This window comes from Callithrix jacchus, chromosome 18, assembly GCF_049354715.1.
Source record: "Callithrix jacchus isolate 240 chromosome 18, calJac240_pri, whole genome shotgun sequence".
Classification (NCBI taxonomy): Eukaryota; Metazoa; Chordata; class Mammalia; order Primates; family Cebidae; genus Callithrix; species Callithrix jacchus.
In genome coordinates, this window is record NC_133519.1 from 16,094,167 (window position 1) to 16,117,370 (window position 23,204).

The 23,204-nt window shown below is 43.3% G+C and overlaps 1 protein-coding gene across 14 annotated transcripts in view; it reads left to right on the plus strand.

The window, feature by feature from the left end:
- The window catches only part of DAP3 (death associated protein 3), a 42,492-nt gene that overhangs the window by 18,129 nt on the left and 1,159 nt on the right, over positions 1–23,204 (plus strand). For 8 of the 14 annotated variants that reach the window (XR_013529409.1, XR_013529415.1, XR_013529418.1 and 5 more), the window contains 10 exons: positions 725–826; positions 5,489–5,597; positions 6,051–6,143; positions 7,494–7,624; positions 9,245–9,325; positions 9,438–9,596; positions 11,086–11,145; positions 11,712–11,801; positions 15,059–16,123; positions 16,627–16,975. Coding sequence is in view for 3 of the 14 variants with exons in the window: in XM_002759993.7 (XP_002760039.1) it covers positions 725–826; positions 5,489–5,597; positions 6,051–6,143; positions 7,494–7,624; positions 9,245–9,325; positions 9,438–9,596; positions 11,086–11,145; positions 11,712–11,801; positions 15,059–15,176; positions 16,627–16,712 (1,029 nt within the window). In the remaining 11 variants the exon portion in view is untranslated. Of the gene's footprint in view, positions 1–724; positions 827–5,488; positions 5,598–6,050; positions 6,144–7,493; positions 7,625–9,244; positions 9,326–9,437; positions 9,597–11,085; positions 11,146–11,711; positions 11,802–15,058; positions 16,124–16,626; positions 16,976–20,596; positions 20,711–20,901; positions 21,044–23,204 lie in introns of those variants that run through there. The other 6 variants (XM_002759993.7, XM_008984575.5, XM_054247588.2 and 3 more) reach the window with 4 other exon arrangements.

Sequence of the window (23,204 nt, forward strand, 5' to 3'; positions counted from 1 at the left end):
GGCCTCAGTGATCCCTGATTGCACCACCACACTTCAGCCTGGGCAAGCAAGCAAGACCCTGTCTCAAAAAAGAAAAAAAGACAAAAAGACATGAGCGAATAGCAGGCCTTACCCGATTTTCAAAGTCATGGTCACAGATGAGACGATAAGCCTGGGCAAGGTGGCTCATGCCTGTAATCCCAGCACTTTGGGAGGCTGAGGCAGGCTGATCGTCTGAGTCAGGCTGATTGTCTGAGGTCGGAAGATGGAGATCAGCCTGGTTAACATGGTAAAACCCCATCTCTTCTAAAAATACAAAACTAAGCTGGGCAAGGTGGCACGTCTGTAATTTCAGCTACTTGGGAGGCTGAGGCAGGAGAAATGCTTGTGCCCAGGAGGTGGAGATTGCGGTAAGCCAAGATTGCGCCATTGCTCACTAGCCTGGGTGACAAAAGCGAAACTCCATTAAAAAAATATATATATACTGAAATAACCACTGTTGAGCAAAAGATCTAAAATTTAAAAAATGTATATGTGTGTATATACATACGTATACATATATACGTGTGTATATACTTATATTTGTGTATATATATATATACTTATATATACACACATGTATATATGTGTACGTGTGTGTGTGTGTATATATATATAAAATGCAAATACAGATAAGAAAAACAAAAAGAAGAAAGTCTTGGTCACTTTGTCACCATTATACCTGTTTTGCACTCTTATTTCCTAGGCTAAGCATGGGGATCAGCACGAGGGTCAGCACTACAACATCTCCCCCCAGGATTTGAAGACTGTATTTCCCCATGGCCTTCCTCCTCGCTTTGTGATGCAGGTGCTCAACACAGGGAATGGAACTGGGGGGAGCCCAGAATACAAGCTGCTGCTAGCAAAGGGGTGCGGCTAAATCAGAAGAAAACAATAAAAGATGAAATTTTAATCTGAAAAACAGAAAATTCATCTGTTGATTACCTTTTGTGTCTAGTATAATTACTTTAAGCTCATGTTTAAACAATATTGATGTTTTCCTCCTTTGTAGTCCAAGAAGATTCCAGTAACTTCAGCTGATGCTGAAGTTAATTGTATTAAATGAACTTAAAATTTGCCTTGGCAAAATATCATGAAGTTAGTTAATATGCTGTACAAAAGCAAAATCATAATACACCCCTATGCTAAATAGAAGTGATATTTTGATTAGATGCATCGGTTTCTCTCGTGGATTTTGTGAAGATGTTTTGTGGCCATAATTTCAAGCCAAGGAGTGTAATCTTGGATTGCTATATAACCATTGAAAGAATTCCTGGTTATTGAGCCCAGGAGTTCTAGACTAGCCTGAAGCGATAGTTTGATTAGATGCATCAGTTTCTATTCTCTCAGCAAGGTATGTTTTAAATATATCTCAGCAGGGTATGTTTTAAATATATCTCAAGCTTTTGGCCATACTGGGTGGCTGGCCAAAGTTTTTTTTGCACAATTGATTCTTCTAACTGGCTTCTACCAAATTTTCAGCATCAGAAATTATTCTTTCTTAATGACATATCAAACTTGCCTGTGCAGGTGAGTTTTAGCGTGCGAGCCAGAGGCTCTCATTTCTTCAGTGTGGTTTATTTCAGGCAATTAGATGAATAATAAGGGCATAACAGGCTGGGCTCTATGGCTCATGCCTGTAATCCCAGTTGCACTTGGGAGGCCAAGGTGGAAGGATCACTTGAGCCCAGGAGTTCAAGACCAGTCTGGGCAACACAGGGAGACCTGTGTCTACAAAACTAAAAAATAAATTAGCTGGGCGTGATGCACACCTGTAGTCATAACTACTCAGGTAGCTGAGGTGGGAGGATCTCTTGAACTCAGGAGGTGGGGGCTTCAGTGATTGTACCCCAGCCTGGGCAATAGAGCAAGATCTTATCTCAAGCATGAAATAAAATAAGGAGTAACAGGCCAGGCAAGGTAGTTTATGCCTGTAGTCTCAGCACTTTGGGAGGCCAAGGTGGGAGGATTCTTTTAGCGCAGGAGTTCAAGACCAGCTGGGCAACATTATGAGACCGTATCTCTATTTAGAAAAGAAAAGCATTTAGTCCAGTATGGTAGCTACTTAGGAGGCTGAAGCAGGAGGATGACCTGAGCCCAGAGTTTAGGCTGCAGTGGGCTACGACAGTGCTGCAGCACTCCACTCAGGCAACAGAGTGAAACTCTGTCTCCAAAAAACAATTTCAATTAAAAAAAATTTTTTTTGTTAAGATTAGAAATGGAACACAACCAGAAGCAGTCATCTGCAGTGGCACTTTAAACTGTTCCAAGACATTCATGGTACAATCTTTATTTAGCTTCAGGGTTGTGAGGTTCTATCTTTACCTATTTGACATTGTTTTCAGATTGGCTTAACCAACAATGCTCTGGAAGAATGTATACATAATTTTCATTTATGAAAATCATGCCACTCCCAAGCTGGAGTGGCATGATCTTGGCTCACCACAACCTCTGCCTCACCACTATTTGTATATTAGCATTGTCATATTGCCTAATATGACTTTTTTTTTTTTTTTAATACTGCTCCTTTTGGAGCAGACCTAACTCATGGGCAGTGGGCTGAGAGTAGCTGACTCTGTTTTATTATTATTATGTTGTGGTTTTTTTTTGTTTTTTGTTTTTGTTTTTTTTTTTGAGATGGAGTCTCACTCTGTAGCCCAGGCTAGAATATAGTGGCGTGATCTCAGCTCACTGCAACCTCCACCTCCCGGGTCCTGTTTCAAGCAATTCTTCTGCCTCAGCTTCCTGAGTAGCTGGGATTATAGGCAGGTACCACCATGCTGGCTAATTTTTGTATTTTTAGTAGAGACAGGGTTTCACCATGTTGATCAGGCTGGTCTTGAACTCCAGACCTTGTGATCTGCCTACCTCAGCCTCCCAAAGTGTTGGGATTACAGGAGTGAGCCACCACGCCTAGCCAATTTTTTTTTTTTTTTTTTTTGAGCTGGTTTCCCTCTTGTTGCCCAGGCTGGAGTGGCATGATCTTGGCTCACCACAACCTCTGCCTCCCGGGTTCAATCCATTCTCCTGCCTCAGCCTCCTGAGTAACTGGGATTACAGGCATGTGCCCCCATGCCCGGCTAATTTTATATTTTTAGTAGAGATGGGGTTTCTCCATATTGGTCAGGCTGGTCTCAAACTCCCAACCTCAGGTGATCTGCCCACCTTGGCGTCCCAAAGTGCTGGGATTACAGGCATGAGCCACTGTGCCGGCCTATTTTATCATTATTATCTTTTTTATTTTCAGACGGAATCTTGCTCTATGGCCAGGCTGGAGTCCAGTAGCACGATCTCAGCTCATTGCAACCTCTGCCTCTTGGGTACAAGCAATTCTCCTGCCTCAGCCTCCCAAGTAGGTGGGATTACAGGCATGTGCCACCACACCCAGCTAATTTTTGTATTTTTAGTAGAGACAGGGTTTTACCATCTTGGCTAGGATGGTCTCAATCTTTTGACCTCATGATCCACCTGCCTCAGCCTCCCAAAGTGCTGGGATTACAGGCGTAAGCCACCATGCCTGGCAAATTATTATTTTTTTTAACTATAGAGACAGGGTCTCACTCTGACAACCAAACTGGATGGAGTACAGTGGTGTGACCACAGCACACTCTACATCTCTGATCTCCTGGACTCAAGCGATCCTCCTGTCTTGGCATCTCAATGTGCTGCGATTACAGGTGTGAGCCACAGCTCCCAGCCCTGATGTGACATTTTTCTGTGAAACAGAGTTTCACTCTTATCGCCCAGGCTGGAGTGCAGTGGTGCGATCTCATCTCGCTGCAACCTCCACTTCCTGAGTTCAAGTGATCCTCCTATTCTCCCGCCTCAGCCTCCCAAGTAGCTGGGATTACAGGCACTCACCACCATGCCCGGTTAATTTTTGTGTTTTTAGTAGAGACAGGGTTTCACCATATTGGCCAGGCTGGTCTCGAACTCCTGACCTCAGGTGATCCACTTGCCTTGGTCTCCCAAAGTTCTGGGATTACAGGCATGAGCCACCGTGCCTGGCTGACATTTGTTTTAATATCTATCATATTTTTTTGAACATTGAACTTTCGATTAAGCTTGGAATTATCTGTGAAATCCTACAACAATTCAATTGTTTTGTTAGGATTTCTTTTAAAAATATCAACACTGGCTGGGTACAGTGACTCACGCCTATAGTCCCAGCACTTTGGGAGGCTGACGTGGGCAGATTACTTGAGGCCAGGACTTCAAGACAAGCCTGACCAACATGAAACTCCATCTGTACTAAAAACAGAAAAATTAGCTAGGCGTGGTGACACACACCTGTAGTCACAGCTACTTGGGAGGCTGAAGCAAAAGAATTGCTTGAACCTGGGAGGTGAACATTGCAGTGAGCCGAGATGTTGTCACTACACTCCAGCCTATGTAACAGAGTGAGACTCTGTCTCAAAAATAAATAAATAAATAAATAAATAAAAATAAAAATTGACACTCTTTTAGTTAGACTTACAAACAGTATTTGTTAGATATTCTTATTAGTAGACATATTTTAATACTTTCTTTGCATATCATTTTCATACACATTAGTGCTTCCCAGGTTTCCCCCCAAAGTATTTTGGTGACAAAAGGGGAATGAACCCGTAAACTCTGAAAGGTTAGTATGCTGGAAGTGTGAGGTATGGATGGCCTTAGAGTTGTGGGTAGCAGGTCATACCTCCTCTGGAGCTGCTATGTATTTAGTTCTAGAGAAAAAAGTCAAAATGGTTAAAGTAATAAATTTAGTTAATAAATTAACTAAAAATAAATTCTAGGCTGGGCATGGTGGCTCATGCCTGTAATCTTAGCACTTTGGGAGGCCAAGGCGGGTGGATCACCTGAGGTCAGGAGTTTGAGACCAGCCTGACCAACATGGAGAAACTTCATCTCTACTAAAAATACAAAATTAGCTGGGTGTGGTGGCGCATACCTGTAATCCCAGCTACTTGGGAGGCTGACACAGCAGAGTCGCTTGAACCAGGATGTGGAGGTTGTGGTGAGCTGAGATTGTGCCATTGTACTCCAGTCTGGACAACAAGAGCGAAATTCCATCTCAAAAACAAAATTTTTTTTAAGTGTTAATGTTTATTGAATGATTAACTCATGTCAGATATTTTAAGTGTTTTTCTATATACTTTACATATTTACAGTGACCCTAAATGGTTTACATAATTTTTTAATGAGATATATTAATTATTTATAGATTTCAGCTGAGATAATATCTGATTCAGGAATAATCAAAAGCTGGCTATCATGTTACTTGGTGTGGAATAATGTATTTCAGTTTTTAGCTAAGTTATATGGATAGATTTTCAAACTCATTACCAACCCACCCTCTCCTAACTGAATGAATTAGAGGCATGCCATTTGATGGTCTTAGTTGCCACTTTAAGCAGTGTGTGTATACCAAGAACTGGTTAGAAGTTCCACACCCCACCCACTCCTTCCTTCTTTCCTATTTTATCAGGTGAAGACATTCAGTGAAGCTTACCTGATGGTAAGGAAACCAGCCCTAGAACTTCTGCATTACCTGAAAAACACCAATTTTTCTTATCCGGCTGTACGATATCTTCTGTGTATCCTTTCCTGCGTGCCTGGACCCTCATGAACCAATGCTTTCTCTCCTCAAAGAAAGGAAAAGAAGAAATGCAAAAAGGTACTGTTGAGGCTGGTGCGATGGCTTACACCTGTAATCCCAGCACTTTGGGAGGCTAAAACAGGCGAATCACCTGAAATCAGGAGTTCAAGACCTGCCTGGCCAACATGGCAGAACCGCACATCTACTAACAATACAAACAATTAGCCAGGCCCAGTGGTGAGTGCCTGTAATCCCAGCTACCCAGGAGGTTGAGGCAGGAGAATCGCTTGAACCCAGGAGGCAGAGGTTGCTGTGAGCTGAGAGCAAGCCACTGTACTCTAGCCTGGGGACAGAGAAGACTCCATTTCAAAAAAAAAAACAAAACATAAGTACTGTTCATAGTACAAGTGACCCTTCTACTCAATGTTTTCTTTAACAACATGTACTTTAGATGGGGAGAAGGGAACAGGAAAAACCCTCAGTCTTTGCCATGTTATTCATTTCTGTGCAAAACAGGACTGGCTCATACTACATATTCCAGATGGTAAGATCTTCCTGTCTTTTCTTCAGTTAGGTTCACTTATCTGTTATTAAACCTTGCAACTTTAATTTTCTTTTCTTTTTTTTTTTTTTGAGACAGAGTTTCATTCTTATCATCCATGCTGGAGACAATGGTGCTATCTCAGCTCAGTGCAACCTCCCCCTCTCAGGTTCAAGTGATTCTCCTTCCTCAGCCTTCTGAAAAGCTCGGATTACAGGCACATGCTACCATGCCCAGCTGATTTTTGTATTTTTAGTATAGACAGGGTTTCATCATGTTGGCCAGGCTGGGCTCGAACTTCTGACCTCAGGTGATCCACCCGCCTCAGCCTCCAAGTGCTGGGATAACAGGTGTGAGCCACCGCACTCGACCTTAACTTTAATATTTCTAACAGGGGTCTGATAACTAAAAGAAAAGCCTTTGCCAGTCATGATGGCTCACATCTATAATCCCAGCACTTTGGGAAGCTGAGGCCGGAATATCGCTTAAGCCCAGGAGGAGGCTGCAGTGAGCTGTGATTGCATCTCTGCACTCTAGCCTCGGCAACAAAGCAAGACCATGTCTCAAAAAAAGAAAAAAGAAAAGCCTTTGCTCCAGACATAGACCAGTCAGAGCTCATTCATCAATATTTCTTCGTGATACTACTCCCAAGCAGGTTACAAGGTGAAGTCAATGTGACAAAAGGAAATTGGGCTAAAAGCTTCCTGAAGCCTTTTGATGCTAAGCAGCCCTCCTTTTGATATTTAATACCCATGAGCATAAACTCCTGCCTTACAGGTCCCCATGGAGTTTTTGTTTTTGCCATTGGTTAATAATTCTGAGCACCCATAGAGCCTTTTACTATTTATCAACATTCTAGAGTCATCAGTATGGATGGTCAAAACTTGAGGGATATTACACTTTGCGTATATCCCTTTTTTGTTCAGTGTTGTGTGCATGCACATTTTCTTTTTTTTAAACAAACCTGCTCATATAACATCCATATTTTCTGACTTACCTTTCAAACTTACCAGTAAGCAGAAGTAATATTTAATCCACTTAGTATGCTTTATATATTGATTCTAATGATGATGTTTAGTGTAAGATGGACCTGACAAGGCCAAGCACAGTAGTTCACCAGCACTTTGAGAGGCTGAGGTAGGAGGATTGCCTGAGCTTTTAGGAGTTCAGAGTTACAGTAAGCTGTGATCTCATCCTGCCTTCTAGTCTAGGCAACTCTGTCTCAAAAAAAGAAAAGAAAAAAAATATATATATACGAGAAACTAAAGTCATTTCTTATAACTTAAAGAGGCTGGAATATTTCCAGGTGAATATAGTTTCTGCCTAGTTTGTTTTCTTCTGCCTTTTTTAAAGCTCATCTTTGGGTGAAAAATTGCCGGGAACTTCTGCAGTCCAACTACAACAAACAGCGCTTTGATCAACCTTTGGAGGCTTCATCCTGGCTGAAGAATTTCAAAACTACAAATGAGCGCTTCCTGAACCAGGTGACTAGACTCGTAGCAGTTAAGTGCTAGGTAGTCAATATGGATTCTGTCCTGTTTGTGCCCTGAGTACCAATAGACTAGGGAGACCTGATATTGGAGTTGGAATAACTGTATCCTTTTTAGTTTCTTTCATATGTTTTGCTCACAGCGGACTCATAACTTGAAACTCATTCATTGTGAAATAAAGAGGCAGCAGTAAGTTGTTCCCATTTTGTGGGTAGCAAAGTGAAATCCAGTTGATTCATTGACTTTTCAAGGTACAGTCTCCAACTGGGCACGGTGGCTCATGCCTGTAATCCCAGAACTGTGGGAGGGTGAGGCAGGTGGATCACGAGGTCAAGAGATCGGGATCATCCTGGCCAACATGGTGAAACTCCGTCTCTACTAGAAATACAAAAATTATCCAGGTGTGTTGGTGAATGCCTATAGTCCCAGCTACTGGGGAGGCTGAGGTAGGAGAATTGCTTGAATCTGGGAGGCGGAGGTTGCAGTGAGCTGAGATCACACCGCTGCACTCAAGCCTGGTGCAGAGTGAGACTCTGTCTCAAAAAAATAAAAAAAGGTATAGTTTCCAGTCCCTTGCAAGAACATTTCCAAACTGCATGATCTTCTCAGGATAAGATATTTTTAGGGAACAAGAAATGTATTGGAAAAATTCTTCTTTACCCTGGTGATTCTTGGATACCCTGTCTACCAGGGGACTTCAATTCTAGGTATAAAGCAGTCACCTAAGAGCTTATTATAAATGCAGATGCCAGAGTCTCATTCTGGACATTTTCATTAGAATTACTTTTTTTTTTTTTTGAGACGGATTTTCACTCTTGTTACCCAGACTGGAGTGCAATGGCGCGATCTCAGCTCACTGCAACCTCCGCCTCCGGGGTTCAGGCAGTTCTCCTGCCTCAGCCTCCCGAGAAGCTGGGACTACAGGCACGCGCCACCATGCCCAGCTAATTTTTTGTATTTTTAGTAGAAACGGGGTTTCACCATGTTGACCAGGATGGTCTTGATCTCTTGACCTCATGATCCACCCGCCTCGACCTCCCAAAGTGCTGGGAGTACAGGCGTGAGCCTCCGCACCTAGCCCCATCAGAATTCTTTATGTATGTTTTTTCAAGGCACTAAGCAGAAATGGATTAGAAAGCATTCATGTTGGCAGGGCACAGTGTGGCTCATGCCTGTAATCCCAGCACTTTTGGAGGCTGAGTTGGGGGGGCATTGCTTGAGCCTAGGAGTTCAAGACCAGCGTGGGCAACATGGCAAAATCCCATCTCTACTAAAAATGCAAAAAATTAGTCAGCATGGTGGTAGATGCCTGTAGGTCCAGTTACTCAGGAGGCTGAGACAGAGGAATTGCTTGAACATGGGAGGTGGAGGTTACAGTGAGCTGAGATTGTGCCACTACGCTCCAGGCTGGGTGACAGAGCGAGAGTCTTGTCTCAAAAGAGAAAAAAGGGAAAAGAAAAAAGCATTCACTTCCACACTGAGGTCTCCTACAGAACCTGAGCAGTAGACTAAAATGGACTCCTGTTCATCTTAGCCTCCACCTTTTCAAGGGATGGGTTCACCCTTAGGTCAAGTAGTCTTTTTTTGGTTTTTATTTTCTTTGCTTGCTTTTAGATAAAAGTTCAAGAGAAGTATGTCTGGAATAAGAGAGAAAGCACTGAGAAAGGCAGTCCTCTGGGAGAAGTGGTTGAACAGGTATAAGAAAAGACACTGAAAAATAATAATAATAAAGAAAAGACACTGATGTGTAACGTGATAACAAGAGAAGGCCTCTGGCAGCACTGCAATCCACTGTCTCTCCCAATAGGGCATAACACGGGTGAGGAACGCCACAGATGCAGTTGGAATTGTGCTGAAAGAGTTAAAGAGGCAAAGTTCTTTGGGTATTTTTCACCTCCTGGTGGCTGTGGATGGAATCAATGCTGTCTGGGGAAGGACTACTCTCAAAAGAGAAGATAAAAGACCGGTAGGAAAACTGGGTGTCTGTCTCATTTCTCTGATTTCTGGTTCTATCAGAACAGAGGCTGGGTCTTAGCCTTGTAGACCATATGATATGTTTTCTTGCCCTAGGAATGTTTGAAGTAAAATCAACAGTAAAGAGCTAGGTGCAGTGGCTCACAGCTGTAATCCTAGTGGCTAAGGAGACTAAGGCAGGAGGATCACTTCAGGCCAGGAGTTCAAGACCAGCACCATAGCAAGGCCCCTGTCTCTAAAAAAATAAGAGATCAGCCAGTAGCCAGGGTGGCACACACCTGTAGTCACTGCTACTGGGAGGTTGAGTAAGGATCACTTGAGCCTAGGAGTTCAAGGTTGTAATGAGGCATGATTGCAACACTGCACTCCAACCTGGGTGACACAGCGAGATCCTGGCTCTTAACAAAAAATTATGTATTTATATATATGGCTGGACTCAGGGGCTCACGCCTGTATTCCTAGCATTTTGGGAGTCTGAGGTAGGTGGATCATCTGAGGTCAGGAGTTAGAGACCAGCCTGACCAACATGGAAAAACCCCATCTCTACTAAAAATACAAAATTAGCCAGGTGTGGTGGTGCATGACTGTAATCCCAGCTACTTGGGAGGCGGAGGTTGTGGTGAGCTGAGATCACACTGTTGCACTCCAGCCTGGGCAACAAGAGTGAAACTCTGTCTTACACACACACACACACATACATACATACATACACATACATACATACATAAAGATAAACAGCAAGGACTGGTGTAGTAGCTGATGCCTGAATCCCAGCACTTTAGGAGGCCAAGGTGGATGGATTGAATGGGTCCAGGAGTTTTGAGATCAGCCTGGGCAACATAGTGAAACCCTTTCTCTACAAAAAATAACAAAAACTAGCTGGGCATGGTGGTGTGCACCTGTATGTAGTTGCAGCCACTTGGAAGGCGGAGATGGGAGGATGGCTTGAGCCCAAGAGCCAGAGGCTGCAATAAGTGGAGATTGCACCACTGCATTCTAGCTGGGCAACAGAATGAGACTCTGTCCAAAAAAAAAAAAAGATTAAAGAGATTTGGGTGGGAAAAAAAAGATAAACAGTAAATGGAATCAGAGGAGAAGGTAATGCCAAGAGTACCACTATTCACTGAAAACTATGGGAGTGTGTTATGCAAAGGGCATGACAGCAGAAGCTGTAATTTCTTTCTTATTTTTTTCTGGCTTTTGATTGTGTTTTCAAAATGAGGCTAAATGGTCTAAGCAGAGGAGATCAAAAGTATCAAAATGGGACTGGTTTGGGGCGGTAGGTGTTTTTCTCGGTGACCGTTAATCTCCAGAAGGATGGCAGTTCTAGGGCCAGAGGCTATGTGGCTTATCCCGGGGGAGTACCTTCAGGTACACAATTATGTCTTAGTTGAGAGTTTTTTAAAAATTATCAGTTGTTTCAGGAGAACATCTGAGAAAAGCATGTGATGATCTCTTCTCTCTTTCTGTCCAATACTCAGATTGCCCCAGAGGAATTAGCACTTGTTCACAACCTGAGGAAAATGGTGAAAAACGATTGGGTAAGTGCATATGATGCCTGACACATTTCAGAAAGCAATGTGTTTTCATTTTAAACATGCTCTACTATTTCATTGCTAATTAAATAAGATAATAACTTACCTTCTATAAAATCAGAGACTTTCCAGTATCTGATTTTATAGATGGTAAGTTATTATTTAATTCGCGTGCCTGTACCAAGTTACAAATAAGGCCCGAATTAAAATCTGTGTATGTGGTTTATAATCTTTCCACTTAACTGGAGTAAGTTTATTCAAAATCACTTTATTTAAATGTTGGCCTAATTTTATTTTGCTTGCGGTCATTTAAAGTGTTTTTGTATTTCCTTACCATCTTTGGGAAAGAGTTGAAGACCCAAAAGTATGTCATGATAAATTTAAAATCAGGCAGCAGTTTATTATCGGAGCTAAATCTGGACTAACCAATTTAGTGGCCATTTAACTGTTCTAGACCACACTTCTGTAACACTGTATGTCCAAGAAAGAAAAGAAAAATCTACAGATGATACAATTGCAGTTTTCTGTCCTTTTCAACTTTTTCCAATTCAGCCTTTTCTCCTTTATTTCAGCATGGAGGCGCCATTGTGTTGACTTTGAGCCAGACTGGGTCCCTCTTTAAGCCCCGGAACGCCTATCTGCCCCAGGAGTTGCTGGGAAAGGTCAAGTCAAAGCAAAATTTGTTTCTCCTTAAATTGTTATTTCATTGAAAGAAATCTTATTTTTATTTATCTATCTATCTATTTATTTATTTATTTGAGACGGAGTTTTGCTGTTGTTACCCAGACTGGAGTGCAATGGCACGATCTTGGCTCACCATAACTTCCACATCCCTGATGCAAACAATTCTCCTGCCTCAGCCTCCCCAGTAGCTTAGATTATAGGCTCCTGCCACTGTGCTTGGCTAATTTTTTTTGTATTTAGTAGAGACAGGGTTTCATCATGTTAGCCTGGTCCTGAATTCCTGACCTCAGGTGATGCATCCACCAAGGTGGTGGGGGAGGCCACCCGCCTCGGCCTCCCAAAGTGCTGGGATTACAGGCATGCACCACCATGCCCGGCTGAAATCTTAATCTTTATATTTTTGGAAGATGCAGGCCAGTTATTATGTAGGTCACTTTTGGGGGTTGTCTGAGGTTTCCTCCTGAATAGAAGTGATGACATGTCTGAGTGAGTGCATCCTATCAGGAAGCACATGAAATCTCTCTCTCATTACTGGTAATGACCTTTGAACTGTTAGCTGAGGTGTTGTCCATCTGGTTTCTCTTCAGTAAAGTTATTATTTTTATTCTCTTGTAGAGATATACTTTGAGACTAGGTAAAGATCCTGTTACTTCTCAAACTTCCACCTACTGGTTTTAGTATCCATTACATTAGTTATACTGGGCACAGAGCCTCTACCTGTTATAGACTTGTGGATTCTTATTCAATGGAATCTAAATCATTACTATCATTTTTTACTTTGGTGCTCAAATAATCTTAGATTTGACCATTAAAAGCTTCTTCGTGGCCATGCAAGGTGGCTCAAAGCTGTAATCACAGCACTTTGGGAGGTCAAGGTGGAAGGATGCTTTGAGCTCCTCAGGAGTTTGAGACCAGCCTAGGCAACAAAGTGAGACCACCCCTACAAAAATATGTTTAAAACTAGCTGGGCATGGTAGTATTCACCTGTACTCATAGCTACTCGGGAGACTGAAGTGGGAGGATTGCTTGAGCCCAAAAGGTCAAGGCTGTAGTAAGCCCTGATTGTGCTAGTGTACTCCAGCCTGGGCAACAGAGTGAGGCCCTATCTCAACAGGAAAAAAAAAAGCTCCTTCAAGCTAGCTTCTGTATCCTTTTATGTCCCTGTCATTCTTTTTCTTTTTTTTGGAGACAGGGTCTCACTCTGTCACCCAGGCTGCAGTGCAGTAGCACCATCATAGCTCACTCTTGCCTTGAGACATGCCACTGCACCCAGCCACACCGAATGTTGTCATTTTCTTTTTTCTTTTCTTTTTTTTAGAGGCAGGGTCTTAACTATGTTATTGCCTAGGTTGGTCTTGAACTGGGGTTACAGGCGTGAGCCACCACGTCCAGCTCCCATGATTCTTCGACCGCTTCTTTATTTTCTGTCATAAGAGTATGTTCCAGACTCCTCTTATACTTCCCATGCCGCAGCCCTGGAATCCCCATTTCTCCAAAGGGCATTGGCCTTTGAAGAAATAATAGAGGAGAATATTATTTAGCAACCAAGGTCTAAGTGCTAGATATATTCACTGCTACTGAGGTGTCCTTTCTCCTAGGTCCTCATAGCAAAGTTAGTAAATAGATGCATGTGTGTGAACTGTGTGTGGGGTTTCACATGTTTATACATATACACACGTGTTTTTTTTTCTCTAATCATATTCAAAAACCATGAGTTGCTACTGACACTTGCCAATTCCATGCTAGTATCACAGCATTCATTATACCCTTTCCACTTTCCATATCTGTAACTATAATCTAAAATAAAGAGAAATCTGCTGCCAGTAGCCACGGTATATTTCCTTACTAGCTCAATACTAGAACATATATATATATATATATATATTTTTTTTTTTTTTTGAGACGGGGTTTTGCTCTTGTTACCCAGGCTGGAGTGCAATGGCGCGATCTCAGCTCACCGCAACCTCCACCTCCTGGGTTCAGGCAATTCTCCTGCCTCAGCCTCCTGAGTAGCTGGGATTACAGGCATGTGCCACCATGCCCGGCTAATTTTTTGTATTTTTAGTAGAGACAGGGTTTCATCCTGTTGACCAGGATGGTCTCGATCTGTTGACCTCATGATCCACCCGCCTCGGCCTCCCAAAGTGCTGGGATTACAGGCTTGAGCCACCGCGCCCGGCCAATACTAGAACATATTTAAAAGTAGTTTCAGGTTTGCTGGCTCTTAATCCTATGAAAAAGGAACTGCTAACTAGAGTTTGGTGTTCACTTAATTTTTGTCTTTATCCTAAGGATCTATACTCCAAATATTCTCTTCTTTTTTTTTTATCTGAGACGGAGTCTTGCTCTGTCGCCAGGCTGGAGTGCAGTGGCACAATCTTGGCTCACTGCAACCTCCGCCTCCTGGGTTCAAGCGATTCTTCTGCCTCAGCCTCCCAAGTAGCTGGGACCACAGGCATGTGCCACCGTGCCCAGCTATTTTTAAAATTTTTAGTAAAGGCGGGGTTTCACCATGTTGGCCAGGATGGTCTCCATCTCTTGACCTCGTGATCCGCCCACCTCGGCCTCCCAAAGGGCTGGGATTATAGGCGTGAGCTACCGCACCCAGCCAAATATTCTCTTCAAAAATTCCTTTTCACCCAAGCGTTGTGCCTCACAGCTGTAATTACAGCACTTTGGGAGGCAGAAGTGGGTAGATCACCTGAGGTCTGGAGTTCAAGACCAGCCTGGCCAACATGATGAAACCTTGTCCATACTAAAAATACAAAAAATTAGCTGGGTGTGTGGTGAGGCAGGAGAATCGCTTGAACCCAGGAGGTGGAGGTTGCAGTGAGCCGAGATCATGCCACTGACTCCAGCCTGGGCAAGAAGAGCAAAACTGTGGGGTGGGGCAGGGTGGGGAGAGGGAGGAAGGGAGGAAGAAAGGAAGGAAAGAAAGAAGGAAGGAAGGAATTAATTTGAAATACAGTTTGGTTTTGATTGCTTTATTTGTTTCCATTTATTTTTCATCAAGAGTATTTTTTCCCATTGTTTTTTATTACCTTTTATTTGAGACAGTCTCAGTTTTTTTAATGTAGCCATATGTGGAGTCCTGTATCAAGCAGTGTTGCCAGAGGATGAGAAGTAGAGTTAAGTAGAAGAAAAAGACCTTGTCTTCAAAATGCTTAAGTAGTGTTTGTCTGTTTGGTGCTTTGTCTCTTAACTAATATGTTTCTTTATCCTTTTTCTTCCCTAGGAAGGATTTGATGCCCTGGATCCCTTTATTCCCATCCTGGTTTCCAACTATAACCCAAAGGAATTTGAAAGTTGTATTCAGTATTATCTGGAAAACAATTGGCTTCAACATGAGAAAGGTCCATTGTTCAGGCTTTTTCTATCAGGGCTTTGTGATCCTAGTAGAATCCCACTGAATTGGAACCTTGATGTCTTCTTCCCTCAGCAACAGCCTCTAATTTATGCTTTATCCTTTATCTTAACTTCTTTCTGGCTAAGATGCTACAGAAAGGTGGGTGGGAGGTGGTTAAGGTTTAATTTACAAAAAAGATTTTATCCCTAAATTCTCCATGATAAAGAAGGCAGCAAAACCCATTCCATCCACTGGACAGTTTCCAGGTGATTGGGTTCCTGCCACATTTTCTTTATTGCATTGTTTCATTCAACAGACTACACTTGAGAGACTCATGCTGGGACACTCACAGAATAATTCATGCTGTACAAGAGGCTATCCTAGCACCTAAGGAATTCTTTGCCACACCTGTCTTAGTATATATACAAAAATTAACTTTTTGCACCATATTTCATCTATCTGACTGAAAGCATTCCAACTGTCTATTTCTTTACCTTAACTTGACCTTGAAATATGAGAGGGGAAAAGCTCAGGCTGATCTGTTACTTCTATTACTGATAATAGAGAGTTAATAGTAACTGGAGGCTGGTGCAGTGGGCTCACGCCTGTAATCCCAGCACTTTGGGAGGCAGAGGTGGAAGGATCACTTGTAGTTGGGAGTTTGAGACCAGCCTGGGCCAGTACAGTGAGACCCTGTCTCTATTAAAAAAAAGAAGAAAAAAATAGTAAATGGAATAGCTTATTAAAGAAGTAGAGTAAAGAGTATAAGAATAACTGCAGCATGTTAAGTTGGGAGGCACAATAAACAGGGTTTTTTTTTGTTTTTTTTGAGATGGAGTCTCACTCTGTCTCCCAGGCTGGAGGGCAGTGGCATGATCTTGGCTCACAGCAACCTCCGCCTCCCGGGCTCAAGCAGTTCTCCTGCCTCAGCCTCCCGAGTAGCTGGGACTATAGGTGCGTGCCACCATGACTGGCTAATTGTCTTTTTAGTAGAAATTGAGTTTCTTCCAAAAACCAAAAAAAAAATGGAATACCTTAATACAGAAGATTAAGACAATACGATGTTGGCCAGTATTGTCTTAATCTTCTGACCTCATGATCTGTCTGCCTCAGCCTCCCAAAGTGCTGGGATTATAGGGGTGAGCCACCACGCCCAGCCCAATGGACAGATTTCTAAAGAGAGTTGGGAGGTTTGACAAAGTCCTGAAGTCCAGAAGGTGCTCTGGGAGTGGAGGGAGAGCTCCATGCTGGATTGAGGAGTAGACACAAAGAAGGAAATAATGCATACAAAAAAAGAGTAGTTGATTAGGGTAAGGGTCTAGAAGTAAGATCTCTTGGGAGATGCTAATTACCTCAGAATGCAATTTGGATATGGTAGCCTCTGAGCACACGAATTTCTGGGGAACCCAGTGCAGTAGGAGGAAACTACCACTTACCTGTGTTTGTCTCTATTTTAGCTCATACAGAAGAAGGGAAAAAACAGCTGCTGTTCCTAAGTAACGCAAACCCCTCGCTGCTGGAGCGGCACTGTGCCTATCTCTAAGCCACCATCACATGTGAGGAAGACAATGGACATCTGCTTTAGGCTAGACGCAATGAGATGAGGAAGGCCAGCAGTACACAGGAAGAGGAGCCAAGCCCTTTGACCTATGGGGGATTGGACGGGACTGCAGTTGGCTCTGGACCTGCATTAAAAAAATGGTACTGCCTTGTTCCTGAAATTTGTATCAGTGTATTGGATGTGAAACATTTAAGATAATGATGGCTCTTTTTCTAAATAAAGTATCTTTCTTTTTTTTTTTTTGAGATGGAGTCTTGCTCTGTCACCAGGCTGGAGTGCAGTGGTGCAATCTCAGCTCACTGCAACCTCCGCCTCCTGGGTTCAAGCGATTCTTCCGCCTCAGCCTCCCGAGCAGCTGGGACCACAGGCACATGCCATCACACCCAGCTAATTTTTTATTTTTAGTAGAGACAGGGTTTCACCATGTTGGTCAGGATGGTCTGGATCTCTTGACCTCGTGATCCACCCACCTCAGCCTCCCAAAGTGCTAGGATTACAGGTGTGAGCCACCTTACCTGGCCTTAAGTGTTGTGAACTGAACTCGAGCCCAGGAATCTTATCCAGCGAGAGGGTCCCAAACCTGGAAGAGAGCATGCGGGAAAAAAAGGAGACAGAGAGAGACGGGGTCTGGAGGACTGATTAGGCAGTGCCCGAGCAGCAGTGCCCAAAACAGCAGTTTTATTTGTGCAGTCGGTTTCCTCATATACTTTTTTCTTTAACATCATTACCTCAATGCAGATCATTACTAAAACAATAAAAGGAACAGAAAATTCCTTGGGGGATGATTCTGAGGAACTGTCAAAAGGAACAAATACTAATTTAAAAGATCAAGAGGGAAATAGATGACGCTGATTATCAATATTGTCAGAACAATCAGTAACTTGGATAACAATCTTTAATTAACTAGAAGTCACAAGCTCAGCAGTAAACCATGTGTCTGAGAGAGACAAGGACCGCAGGGGAGGTCGCTAGGCCGAAACAATGCCTGGTAAACAAAGTCATAAAACAGATTTACATCAGGAGGCAGAAAGGGGGACACAGTGCCTTGTGAGACCACTTGGCATTTGCCTGGCTGTTATCTCATCGGCCAAGAAAGCTGAAAATAGTGTCCTGCTTAATCATTCTCAATTTCCTCTTTCATTCTCTTCTTAATTTCCTCTCACTCATAGCTCGACAGCCTCCAGCCAGGGAAAATGTGTAAGGAGTCAAGCTCACCTAATGGCGGAGGACAAGTTGTTAGCCTCTCACAGGGGCGACCTCCACACTTAAGTATGTTTCTAAAGTGTTGTATTAGATTAATAATACAGAAGGACCCTTTAGATTGTTCAAATTGCATTTCCCTGATATTCCACTTGTTGCAGGTCAGAAGAGATCAATTCTACAGAAATTTCCAGTGGTTCTGTTTAGACTTTATGCAATTCAGTATGTCAAGATTCACAGCTGGCTGGGCACAGTGGTTCACACCTATAATCTCAGCACTTTGGAAGCCCAAGATGGGCAGATTGCTTGAGCTCAGGAGTTTGCAATCAGCCTTGGCAACATGGCAAAACCCCATGTCTACTAACAGTAAAAAAATTAGCTTGGCATGGTGGCACACACCTGTAATCCCAGCTACTCAGGAGGCTGAGGCAGGAGAATTGCCTTAACTTGGGAGGTGGAGGTTGCAGTGAGCCAAGGTCACACCACTGCACTCCAGCCTGGGTGACAGAGCAAGACTCTATCTCAAAAAAATAAAGTGTACTGTGCTATATAAGGGACCTCAACATCTGAGGATGTTGTTACCTGGGGGAGGTGGGGTCCTGGACAAATCTCCCATAGGTACGAGGAATGACTGTAATGGAAAGTCAGGTATCTTCCCTTTCTCACAGTGCTCTTCTAAAAGGAACCTCTGTTACCAAATCCTAGAGATAAATTTCTACCCAAATATATATAGCCAGGCATGGTGGCTCAGGCTGAGGCAGGCAGATCACTTGATGTCAGCAGTTCAAGACCAGCCTGGCTAACATGGTGAAACCCAGTCTCTACTAAAAATACAAAATTAGCCGGGGATGGTGGCATGTACCTCTAATTCCAGCTATAAAAAGAGGAGTTCTTACTGTGTTTCCCAGGCTGGTCTCAAACTCCTGGGCTCAAGTGATCCACCTGTTTCAGCCTCCGAAATTGCTGGGAGTATAGGCATGAATGACTTTGGCCAGCCTATAACCCCATCTTGGTGTCCATATCTGGGAAGACCTAACACACCCAAACACAATGCTTCCTTCAAGACAGAAGTCTAAAGTTGCAAGTAAAGATTCAAAAGAGGACTGGGCGAGGTGGCACATGCCTGTAATCCCAGCATTTTGGGAGGCTGAGGCGGGTGGATCACTTTAGGTCAGGAGTTTGAGACCAGCCTGACTAACATGGTGAAACCCCATCTCTACTAAATACAAAAAATTATCTGGGCACAGTGGCGGGCACCTGTAGTCCCAGCTACTCAGGAGGCTGAGGCAGGAAAATCACTGGAATCCCAGAGGCAGAGGTTGCAGTGAGCCAAGATCGTGCACAGCCTGGTGACAAGAGTGTGATTCTTGTCTCAAAAAAAAAAAAAAAATTATTTAGGCAAGATGTCAGGTGCCTGTAATCCCAGCTAACTGGGAGGCTGAGGCGGGAGAATCACTTGAACCCAGGAGATAGATGTTGCAGTGAGCTGAGAATACGATATTGCACCCCAGCCAGGGTGACAGAGTGAGACTTCGTCAGATAAATAAATATAATATGCCCTAAAAACATAGTCTTTTTAAAAACCAAAAAAACCAAGCCAGACATTGTGGCTCACACCTGTAATCTCAGTACTTTGGGAGGCTATGGCAGACGGAACACTTGAGCTCAGGAGTTCGAGACCAGCCTGGCAAGCATGGTGATACCCTGTCTCTAGTAAAAATACAAAAATAAGCTGGGCGTGATGGCCTATGCCTCTCGGCTACATGGGAGGCTGAGGCAGGAGAATGGCTTGAACACACAAGGGGGCGGCTGCAGTAGGCTGAGATCACACCACTGCACTCCAGCCTGGACAACAACAAGACTCTGTCTCAAAAAGAAATACAAAATTACAAAAAGAAGGGCCAGGTGCGGTGGCTCAAGCCTGTAATCCCAGCACTTTGGGAGGCCGAGGCGGGTGGATCATGAGGTCAAGAGATCGAGACCATCCTGACCAACATGGTGAAACCCCCGTCTCTATTAAAAATACAAAAAATTAGCTGGGCATGATGGCATGTACCTGTAATCCCAGCTACTCGGGAGGCTGAGGCAGGAGAATTGCCTGAACCCAGGAGGCAGAGGTTGCGGTGAGCCGAGATTGCGCCATTGCACTCCAGCCTGAGTAACAAGAGCGAAACTCTGTCTCAAAAAAAACACAAAATTACAAAAAGAAATAGAAAATCATGGTTACAGAATTAATATACTCCTTGGTAGGAAGAGACAAAAGAATCGGTAAGAACATAAAAGATTGAATAGCACGATTAACACACTTGTCCTAATGGAAGTATTTTTAAAAATTAAATCCCCAAACTTATTTTTTTTGGTAGAAGTTATTTTACATTCACATAATATACTTTATTTTTCACAGCCTAATTACACTCATCCTTTTCTTTAAGCCAGGAAGACAGACAAAAGAGAGCAACATAAGTTTCCTAAAGCTGAACTTGGGCATCACCAAGCCTCTAGAAAGGCAGAAGATTACGAAATAATGGTTTAATAAACATTTTTAATTTAATAAGCAAGTGTTGTTCTATAAGGTAGAAAATATATCAGGTCATTAGAGTTGACTCTTTATCAGTGTTTTTGGACTGCATGGGTCCACTTATTTGCAGATTTCTTTTTTTTCCCAGAAAGAATCTTGCTCTGCTGTCCATGCTGGTGTGCAATCTTGGTTCACTGCAACCTCCGCCTCTCAGGTTCAAGCTGTCCTCCTGCCTCAGCCTTTCTAGTAGCTAGTACTATAGGTGAGCACCACCATGCCTGGCTAATTTTTGTATTTCTAGTAGAGATGGGGTTTCACCATATTGGCCAGGCTGGTCTGGAACTTTTAACCTCAGATGATTTACTCACCTTGGCCTCCCAAAGTGCTGAGATTACAGGTGTGAGCCACTGCATCCAGCCTCACAGATCTTTTTCTTCTTTCTTTCTTTCTGAGATGGAGTCCTGCTCTGTTGCCCCAGCTGGAGTGCAATGGTGTGATCTTGGCTCACTGCAACCTCCGCCTCCTGTGTTCAAGTAATTCTCCTGTCTCAGCCTCCTGAATAGCTGGGACTACAGGCACCCACCATGTCACCCAGGTAATTTTTGTATTTTTTTTTTTTTTAGTACAGACTGGGTTTCACAATATTGGTCAGGCTAGTCTTGAACTTCTGACCTCAGGTGATCCACCCACCTGGGCCTCCCAAAGTGCTGGATTACAGGCATGAGCCACTGCACCAGGTCACAGATCTTTTTCAATAGACGTTATGCGGAATGGATCTGCTTTTCCAACCTCATCTTCCACCTATCAAATCGGAAAACTTCTGAATGTACTTTATTTTGAAGGACATAAAGAGCCAATTGACTGTCAGTGGACCATAAAGCCACTCAATACATTTCAAAGAATTTAGGCCAGGCGCGCAGTGCCTCACACCTGTAATCCCAGCACTTTGGGAGGCCCAGGTGGGCAGATCACCTGAGGTCGGGAGTTCGAGACCAGCCTGACCAACATGGAGAAACCCCGTCTCTACTAAAAATACAAAATTAGTCGAGTGGTGGCGGCACGTGCCTGTAATACCAGGTACTCAAGAGGCTGAGACAGGAGAATCACTTTACCCGGGAGGGGGAGGTTCCCATGAGCCAAGATCTCGCCATTGAACTCCAGCGTGAGTGACAAGAGTGAGACTCCCCCTAAAAAAAAAAAGAATTTAAATCAGATAGCTATGTACTCTGATTCTAATGCAATTTAAACTGGAAACCAGTAACGAAAAGAGAAGTAGAAACTCCTCACATGTCTGGAAATTAAAACATCCTTTTCTGATGTGCCCATTGGTCAGGGAAAAAGAATTATAATGGAAATGAGAAAGTAATTCAAATGAAGTGATTGTGAAATTACTAAACACAAAACTTAAACAAAAATTTTATAAGCTGAAAATACTGGCTAGCTGGGCACAGTGGCTCAGGCCTGTAATCCCAGCACTTTGGGAGGCTGAAGCAGGAAGATTGCTTGAGCCGAGGAGTTCAAGACTAGCCTGGGGAACACAGTGAAACTTCGTCTCTATAAAAAAAAATGCAAAAATTGGCTGGGCGTGGTGAGCCGAGATCACGCCATTGCATTCCAGCCTGGGTAACAAGAGCGAAACTCCGTCTCAAAAAAAAAAAAAAGCAAAGACTGGCTGGGCTCTTTCGTTCACGCCTGTAAAGCACTTGGGGAGGCTTAGGTGGGCAGATCATGGGTCAGGAGTTTGAAACCAGCCTGGCCAACATGGTGAATCCCCGTCTCTACTAAAAATACAAAAATCAAGGGCCGGGTGCAGTGGCTCACGCCTATAATCCCAGCACTTTGGGAGGCCGAGGCGGGTGGATCACGAGGTCGAGAGATTGAGACCATCCTGGTCAACATGGTGAAACCCCGTCTCTACTAAAAATACAAAAAATTGGCTGGGCATGGTGGCGCGTGCCTGTAATCCCAGCTACTCCGGAGGCTGAGGCAGGAGAATTGCCTGAACCCAGAAGGTGGAGGTTGCGGTGAGCCGAGATGGTGCCATTGCACTCCAGTCTGAGTAACAAGAGCGAAACTCCGTCTCAAAAAAAAAAAAAAAAAAAAAATTGAAATTGATAAAAACTGATTTACTGACCAGGCGTGGTGAGTCACGCCTGTAATTTCAGTACTTTGGGAAAACAAGGCAGGTGGATCATGAGGTCAAGAGATCGAGATCGAGATTATCTTGTCCAACATCGTGAAACCCCATCTCTACTAAAAATACAAAAATTAGTTGGGCGTGGTGGCACACGCTTGTAGTCTCAGCTACTCAGGAGGCTGAGGCAGGAGAATTGCTTGAACCCAGGAGGCAGAGGGTGCAGTGAACTGAGATCGCATCACTGCATTCCAGCCTGGTGACGGAGCAAGACTCCGTCTCAAAAAAACCAAGTTACTCTTGACACAAAACAGGTGACTTTTTGCCTTTAAAACAATATGGAAAGTGAAAAAGCACATCACCACAGATCCTGCAGACATGAAAAAGCTTAAATGAGTTCATAATAACTTGATGGTAATAGCTCTGAATTTGTAGATGAAATGGGCAAATTTCCAGAAAAATATGGTTTACCAAAATTGACACAAAAAAATATATAAAATTTAAATAGTCCCATATCATTTCAGAACTTGAATTCATAGGTGAAAACTTTTCTACGAACGTTTCAGGCAGGGCACAGTTCACTCTTGTCATCTCAGCGCTTTCATAGGCCAATAAGGGAGGA